Genomic DNA, 8738 nt, shown 5'->3' with positions numbered 1-8738 from the left:
AAAACTCTGCAGGGTGAAAGTGGGCTTTGCAGACTGATTCCTAGATCTCAAGGAGCCCCTTTCAAACCATTTCTCAATACAGTGCTTTGAAAGGGGCTTCTGCAGACACCTGTGGGCAAAAAAGGTCATCTGACATTGTGATGTTGGGTGACTGAGATGTTGGTGGCTCTGTCCACCTGAGAAACCTGGCCCATGACAGGTGGGGAAGGTAAGGATCCAGCTCTCTGGCCAGATCCAGATCCCCATCCTAGGTTTAGGGCAACCTCTCCTCCCAACCTGCCACCCTCCAGATGTTTGCATACTCCAACACCTAAGAGTGGCAAATGGTTATGGATGATGGGTGTTGTGGAAGACTGATAAAGCACCATTCCCAGGAACATTTCCTAACTTGCTTTTAAGACACATGGCAGGATCTGCATTTAAATGTCACTTGGCACAACAATGTCAGAAGACGAAAAAGACCCCTGGGCCACCTCCTAATGCTAAGGAAACTAATTCCCCTTTCTCACTTGAAAGTTTACCTCCCACTCTCGACCTTCAGGAAAGTCTGTTCCACCATTACCACCACTGGCCCACTGGAATTCAGCTGGAGGAAAGTTTGGGGAAGCTTCGTTTAGGGTTTTGAAGGCTGAAACCATCCTTTTAAGTTAGTTTGGAAGGAAATTTCCCTGTGAGCAAAACTGCTGCACATTGATGGCATGCTATAAGGGGGCACAGTGCCAGTTCTGAGAACAATTTGTGGTTTCAGGCTCCCCATTCAAGTGTGGATTCGTTTCCAGTTCCAGGCTTGACCCACTAATTGGGAATAGGGAATTGGTGGCCCTCTAGATGGTATTGGGCCTTCAGCCCATGGTCAGGGATGATGGGATCTGCAGTTCAACAATCTCTGTGGAGCTGCAGGTTCTGCAGACCCACTTCATATAATTCTATCAGTGGATTGTATCCAGTGCTAGTGCTACTTGGAGTAGACCCATTGAAATAAATGAATGCAAGTTAGCCGTGTCTATTAATTTCAGAGCATGTATTCCGAGCAGGAAGGAGTAGCACTGGATACAGCTCAAGGTGTTCTCCAGACATCAAATATTTCTAGGTTACTGCTCGTTAAACATATGTTGCTCTTCTCAAAGCACACATCTTTGCCTAGTGCTCTATTTCTCTCTCTCTCTTTCTTTTTAAAGAACTCTGAACTAATTAGATCAAAGTTTTGCAGGGAGAGGGCTTTTCATACTAGCTTTTCAATCTGCAAGGTGCTTTTTCTGATACGTTGTGTGCATTTCTAAAAAGGTTTGGTTAATTAAAGGATTTACTTTGTTCCCTTTGAAAATGAAAAACCTCGAGCCCAGCTACTCTCTTCACACCCTCACTGTCTCCGGCTGACCCAATTGCAGTACTGGACCATTTCTGGCCCTCTCTACTTCGCCCAGGCTAGGATGTGAGGGATATGGAGATGATGCATCTTTTTGCTGGGGGGCAAGAAGCCCAGGGCATTGCAAGAGTTTGTGTCTTAACAGAAATGAACGCTGGGTCTTAAAAAAAAAAAGTCAGAGTGAGTGATGTGCAGATGGTGTGAATAAAGGATGCAGAAGCAACTGCCTGAGATAGGCATGCTATATATAGTTATACAGCTGTTTCTTTCAGGTGTTGTGAACTCCCCTTTCAAAAAAATATAGCATGATTACTTCTGAAAGTTGGAATTTGCATCATTTTTGATTATCTCTGAGTGTCTATAATTTAGCTACTTAGTAAAATTAACTCAATGTTGCTTGTGTAATGGGAAGACAATTGTGAGGAATGTGGAATGTACTGTGGATTACCTTTTCCCTTTGATTAGCTTATGTCTAAAATTAAACCTAATTTTTGCCTTTTAAAAATTAAAACACACACGTCTGCTTTCATCCAAAGCATGAAGAATTTGTGCTGTCTCTTCTGCATTGAAATAGCTGAAAGAAGCTTCAATGTAACTCTGGATTTCTTGAATAACAAAAACAGGGTCAGACTACATGGCCTTCAAGAACCCTTTGTTTCTATTACTACACCAGCAAAGGGCTGGTTCCCTATACTTAGTTCCAAAGTGGAGAAGAGGTATTCCCTTAAAACAGGTTGCCTCCAAAAGGTTGCCCCTGAAGGAATGCAGGCTTTCGGCTGAAAAATGTTCCCTACCCCTGCCCTAGTAACATCCAGTCTTGGCTACTGCAATGTGTGGGACTGTCTTTGAAGAACTCTCAGAAGGCCTGGAGAACCTAATTCCTTGTCCAACTTTCCCTTGGACACAAAGGAGCTTTTAGCAATTAGCTCTTGCACCCTCAATCTCAAAGAGATGACATAAGCCTAGTGTCTGTTCATTACAGATGGCTAAATTTTAAAAAACCCCAAAGAGAGAATAACATGCAACTGCCAATTGTGTCAGACCACCAGTTGTGAAACTGAAAATTTAGGGATACAGAGGACTGTGTTTTTTTTGTTACAGATCAAATGAAAGGAGGTGCTACAATGAGGCAAAGGCAACATAGGAAATGGAAGCTTGAGGGAGGGATTTGTAGTCAGAAGAGGGAGATTTAGGGGGAAACAACATAGACATGGTTTTTTTTTAAATAAGAAATCAATTTATTGAATTAATAAACTTGGATCAGAAACATACTTTTTCAACTTCATCATGTCTGTTTCCTGTACCTAATATCACAAACCTCAGCCTGAACATAAATCCTCAACAACATTTTATTGAAAAACAAAGATGGTTTTGTGTGCTATACTATATATAACAGACTGATGAAGGAAGGGATGAGGAACCTCTGGTCCTTCAAATGCTACTGCAACACCCATCATCCTTCACCTTATTGGCTGGAGTGTGTTGGAATCTAATAATGTCTGGAGGGCCACTGGTTTCTCCCCCAAGCAATGAAGAATAGTGGGAGACAGAGGGGCAGCAGCAATCTAAGCCAGGAGGTGAGCTGTTTTTGCCAGGAGAAGGAAAATGGCTTCTGGGTGACTGGAAGCTGTCTCTTGCATCTCTGGTTTCTGTGGCGCAAACTGAAAGTTTGCTTTAAAAAATGGATCAAGTCTGCCATCAAGATTCAGAAACATGGAAAAGCCATACAGGCCTTTCCTTGTAGGCAATCTATCCATGTCTTCTCTCTACCTTCTGGTCTCCCTACTTGCTGGTAGGCCCTATGACATTTATCTACCTACCTGGAACACTAACTAAACTAGTTTCTATAATTGTAATGAAAAGAAAAATAACTTCAGTTAAACGCTTAGGTACCATCCCTTTTGCTTCACTGGCGTTTTGTGTGTGTGATAAATTTCACTATTCCATAGAGCGTCTCTAGATGCACCAAGCAATGGGGATGTTCAACAAATACTAACCCATATGGCAATTTAATCTAGCCAAATTACTAAAAAAAATTCCAGATGTTGCTATTCCCCACCCTCCGAAGAACACTGTTTGAAAAAACAGTTTGGGGAGAAGAGATAAATAGTGCAAAATGTATTGGAAAGTCCATTTTTGAACATTAAGGACAGCCCTGCTGGATCTGACGAACAAGTCCATCTAGTCCAGAGGTCAGCAACCTTTTTCAGCCATGGGCCAGTCCACTGTCCCTCAGACCATGTGGTGGGCCGGACTATATTTTGAAGGGGAAAAAATGAATGAATTCCTATGCCCCACAAATAACCAAGAGATGCATTTTAAATAAAAGCACACATTCTACTCATGTAAAAACATGCTGGTTCCCAGACTGTCCGCGGGCTGGATTTAGAAGGCGATTGGGCCGCATCCGGCCCACGGGCCTTAGTTTGGGGACCCCTGATCGTCTAGCATTCTATTGCTTTCTACATGGAACATATCAGATCCATATCCTGTCTCCCCCCCCAAAAAAATGTAGCACAGGGCAGCTTACAAAACAGCAAATCAAGTTACAAATACAAAGTGTTACAGTAAACAACAAATATTTCACAGATACAGTCAATACTCTCTCTATACACACACAAAACAACATTCCATATATTTTTCTAAAATATATCTAAAAGGAACACCTAGAAAGGAATGTTTTAGAGCACCAGTAGCTAAATTGAGGACCTTCAGATATTCACTGGATTTCAATTCCCACCACCCCTTTATGCAGTGTTAGTATTACCTCTGGTGGGGGACAGTCATGCTCCTTCTAAGGTACTTTGTCCTCCTTTGGTCCCTGCCCTGCACTCAGCTTTCACCTGTGGCTCCTAGAAGCTGTCAGCATGCAGCAGTAGCCACACCCTGGGAAACAGCTTTGACTGCCCGGCTACACCAGCTGAGGGTAGCCTATGGGTCTCCAACCCTAGGTGAGTTACGGATGTGAAGACAGGCTCTGGCGGATTGAGCGGATGAGATCTAGAATGGGTCAAACGGTCAAGAAGGCAGTTTCTGCACATGCTGGAGAGGGAAGGTGGGGCTCGTCAGCCTGGGAAAGGATAACTTTGGGAGAAGAGTGGAGTCCGTAAGGTGATTGGATGGTGCCTTGTACGCCTCCTTCTGGCAACTCCTACAGCTAAGCTGGTGCTAAACGTATTGCTCTGCTTTCCTTTGGACCACATCAGCGAGGCCAAGAGGTGGGTCTTCTCATTTGATCAGCCCTGGACATCCATACTCACTGCGGCCCAGGCTTGCATCCCGGGAAGGATAGCTTAGTGCTGCTGATGCAGCTGTTTTACTTCAACCCTGGAGGCACACTCCATTGTCTTTTGAGACAGACGGATTGCGAGCAACGTCCACCACTGTGTACCTTGCTGGCTGGGGCTGATGGGAGCTGGAGTCCAACCACACCTGCAGGGCAACAAGTTAGCCATCCCTGTTGATATCTGAAGCCCACAGGGGAATAGGTTTCCTGGGGGAAATGTCCTTGGGGCAGGGGAGATACTGCTATGAAGATCCTCCTAGGTCCTCACAGCTGCATATACTTTTCCCAGTCAAGGATAAGCTAAGCAAAGCAACTCCTGCAAACTGCAAGAGTATGCAACCTAATTTTCACCTTGATGTTCCAGCAGTAGCAGCTCTGATGCAAAACTATTCCATCCACAAAGGGAGTGGGGAGATTGCCCCATTCACTTAAGTAGAGAGGTAGCTTTGGTGCTTTTCACACTGTGTGAAGCAAAGGGGGGGGGGGGGACTTATTCCACATGTGAATAAACAGGGCCTTAAAAATGGATGCACAAAAAGAAAGAGGAAGCATACACAGTTTTTGGTTTTGTGCTAGATGTGTTCGGCCAAGGGTACTTTTAGCTGGCCAATTCCCATAGGCTAAAATGTGATCTTTGCTTTGAAGATGTAACATTCGGTGACAAAAGGGGGGGGGGAGAGAACAGCTAGGAGTTAGTCTTGCAAAACAGAACATTTGATTCCAACCTTTTATCAGATTGAAGTGATGATCTAGATTAGATGCTTAGTGTGGTGCACCAGGTTGTTTTCAGTTAAATCCTCCAAGCAAACAACCACAATGCATTTAAAAATATGATTATTATTCATGGCATCTCCCCCCCCCAAAAAAACCCCCAACAACAACAAACCTCAAACAAACAAACAAACAAACAAACACATCAAGCAAACCACCAAGGCACAATTAAATTGCTGCCACGCAGTCTTTTCCTCCCATCTTGAAGCTGTGGCAGTAAGTTTTCCTTTCGCCCTGTCATTTCGTACCATGATTCAAAAAACATACAGAAGAGAAGCTTTCCAGCAGTTGGAAGGGGGGCAGGGACCCAGAAAGGAAGAAAAGAGAAGTCCTCGACCATCATGTCCTTAATCATCTTGCTGTGGTCACCATCAACATCTGAATCCCAACTTTGTTATATATGTTAAAGCAAGTGGTTTTTCTGAGGCTTGTTTTTCTAGCAAGGGTGCCTGGCAGCCTTGCTAGGACAACCTACTTGAAGTAAACTAAGCATTAAGGCCTTGAGAGCAAAGAAAAGGTCAAAAGAATAGGCTCAGTAGGGGGGAAATGGTCTTTATTAGGGGAAGCAGAACCTTCACAAAACCCTTTTCCTGCTGAGGCTGGAGGCTGATGTCATGTTTTCAGCTGGCTGAACCTAGGGAAGAATGAAACATTTCAAGTTAATAGAAGGTACCACTAGAAGTGATAATAGCAATTGGCAGTAAATGGCTTTGGGAAACACAATGGCCAACTTCTCAGTGAGATGGAAAACCTGCGTTGGGGAAGAGCCATAGTTTGGTGGTAGAGCATCTGTTTGGCATGCAGAAGGTCCCAGGTTCAAGCCCTGGCATCTCTAGGTAGGGCTGGCAATGTCCCCTGCATGAGACCCGAGAGCTGCTGCAAGACAATGTAGATAATACTGAGCAAAATGAACCATTTTAAGGCAGCTTCTCTCTTTCCATCACTGCTTGGCCACTTCTGTCAGAAGCTTTTCCTGGCATATAGAAAATTGGCATGCCAAGGAAAAGAAAGCTGCACCATTATTGTAAACATATAGGCCTAGTTTACTTATTTATGCAATTTGTGCACCATTAAAAAACAAAACAAAAACAAGCCAGATGTTAAACATACCCCAAAAATACAATTTAAGTTATCACTGAGGTGGGACACAGAAGCGCGTACTGGCTGATGGGAAGGCAAAGGCAAAGGAGCTAGCATGGCTCAGGAACAGTTAATTGAAAGAAGTAGTTACTGAGGGGAGAGGCCCCACAGGTTCAATCCCTGGTATCTCCATGAACAGAGGATCAGTAAGTGATGGAAAAGACTGCTGCCCGAGACCCTGCAGAGCCTCTGCTCATCAAAGGAGACCATACTGAGGTAGACTGATGAAAGGTCTTAATTGCCCTGCCCTAACCTGTGCCTTTAAGGTACAGTACCTAAGCTCTCTAGTCCTCCAGTGTGTCCAAGTGGAGAGATCATGTCTCCCTTCCAATGTGCATGTTACAAAAAAAACTTACAGTCTAGCAGTGAAGCCGAACCATTTTAAGCAGCAATTAACCGTGTGGCAGCCCCATCTCCCAACTTCCAAGACAGCATTAACAGCACCCTCCCAGCTACTATGTAGTCACTCCAACTGACGTGGGTCTAGAGCAGGGGTCCCCAAACTAAGGCCCGGGGGTCGGATGCAGCCGAATCGCCTTCTAAATGCGGCCCACGGATGGTCTGGGAATCAGCGTGTTTTTACATGAGTAGAATGTGTGCTTTTATTTAAAATGCATCTCTGGGTTATTTGTCTGGCATAGGAATTCGTTCATTTTTTCCCTTCAAAATATAGTCCGGGCCCCAACAAGGTCTGAGGGACAGTGGACCGGCCCCCTGCTGAAAAAGTTTGCTGACCCCTGGTCTAGAGCTCTTAAAAGTGGAATGTTGCCAATACTCCTTTGTCCCTCATCCTGCAACAATCTCCAGAGGCTACCAAAAGAGTACGTTTGGCCAAGTATAGGATTAAATTGGCCAATGTTCTGGTGTAGTGCTTGGTTTTCCTCTTGATTTTGCGTGTACTTGCTGGGTACATGCTACTCGGAGTATTATCTCACATAGGAAACGTACTAGATACAAACTCCTTTTGCAGAAACAAGAGTTAATAAATTTTCAACTATGAATGAAACTCAAGAACTCAGTGGCTGTTAAATAAATGATGAAGATCGGAATTGCTGTAAATGGATCAATCAAGATAATGAAAGCAGCAGAGCCGTCTTAAGGGGATCTGCCACCCTGGCGGGCTATCCCTCCGGCGCCCCGCCATGCCGCCTCTCCGCCGCCTCCCTCCCGCGCTTGCCGCCCCTTGGGAGGGGGGTGGGCGAGCGGGGGGTGAGGGGCGTGGCGCTGGAGCGGCGCGGGGCTCTGCGCGCCCTTCCAGCGCTTCCGGGATGGGAGGCGAGGGCGGCCGGCTCGCGCTCCCGCGCAGCTCGCGCTCCGCGCGCAGCTGGACGGCGCGGCGCTGCTGGGCAGCTCGCGCTGCATCGGGCGGGCGGCCGGCTGCGCGCGGGAGCGCGAGCCGGCCGCCCTCGCCTCCCAGAGCCCCAGCTGGAGTGCTGGAAGGTCGCGCAAAGCCCCGCGCCGCTCCAGCGCTCCAGCTGGGGCTCTGGGAGGCGAGGGCGGGCGGCTTACAGCCCGCCCGCCGGCGCGCGAGTGCCCGCCTGCCCGTGGGGGCGGGGGCGGGTTGGGGAGGAGGAGCCCGGTATGCCGGCGGGCTCGCGGGGGCGCCCCTGGGGCGCCCAGCGCCCTGGCGCACCGCGCCACCGGCTTCTATGGATGAGACGGCTCTGGGAAGCAGGAAGGAATAAGAACGTCACATCCTGAAACCCTGTGCACGGGAAGTCACCTCAAATTATTTAGTTACAGTTTTTGAATAATTGGCTCTGTTTTTAATTGGATTGTAATTTGGTATTGTGATAATGCAGCTTTTATGTGATTTGTATAAAAATTAATAAAATTATTATACCATGCTACTCAGAGTAGATTCACTGAAATTAAGCTAGTTATGTTAGCTTATCCATCAATTTCCATGGGTCTACTCTGTGTAGGACTAACACTCAATACAACCTGCTCTTTCTTCCCTCTCTTTCTATACTCTACTTAAATACAGTGGTGCCTCGCAAGACGAAATTAATTTGTTCCACAAGTCTTTTCGTCTTGCGGAAATTTCGTCTTGCGAAGCACGGTTTCCCATAGGAATGCATTGAAACTTAATTAATGCGTTCCTATGGGAAAAAACCAGTCGGGGCCGGGTGTCGGGAAAGCGAGCGGGGATAGCGGTTACTTACAGTACTGTAG

At 46.2% G+C, this 8738-nt stretch overlaps 1 protein-coding gene across 1 annotated transcript in view; it reads right to left on the bottom strand.

Annotated features, from left to right (window-relative positions):
• Positions 1 to 5955: 5955 nt before the first annotated feature.
• Positions 5956 to 8738, bottom strand: part of CDK5RAP2 (CDK5 regulatory subunit associated protein 2) — a 144501-nt gene continuing 141718 nt past the window's right edge. Inside the window, exon 39 of the mRNA XM_033138209.1 lies at positions 5956 to 6057. Coding sequence (XP_032994100.1) covers positions 5998 to 6057 — 60 coding nt within the window. The 3' untranslated portion in view covers positions 5956 to 5997. The remainder of the gene's footprint in view (positions 6058 to 8738) is intronic.

The sequence above is a fragment of the Lacerta agilis genome, chromosome Z (assembly GCF_009819535.1).
Source record: "Lacerta agilis isolate rLacAgi1 chromosome Z, rLacAgi1.pri, whole genome shotgun sequence".
Classification (NCBI taxonomy): Eukaryota; Metazoa; Chordata; class Lepidosauria; order Squamata; family Lacertidae; genus Lacerta; species Lacerta agilis.
This window is presented reverse-complemented; position numbering and strand designations above follow the sequence as displayed.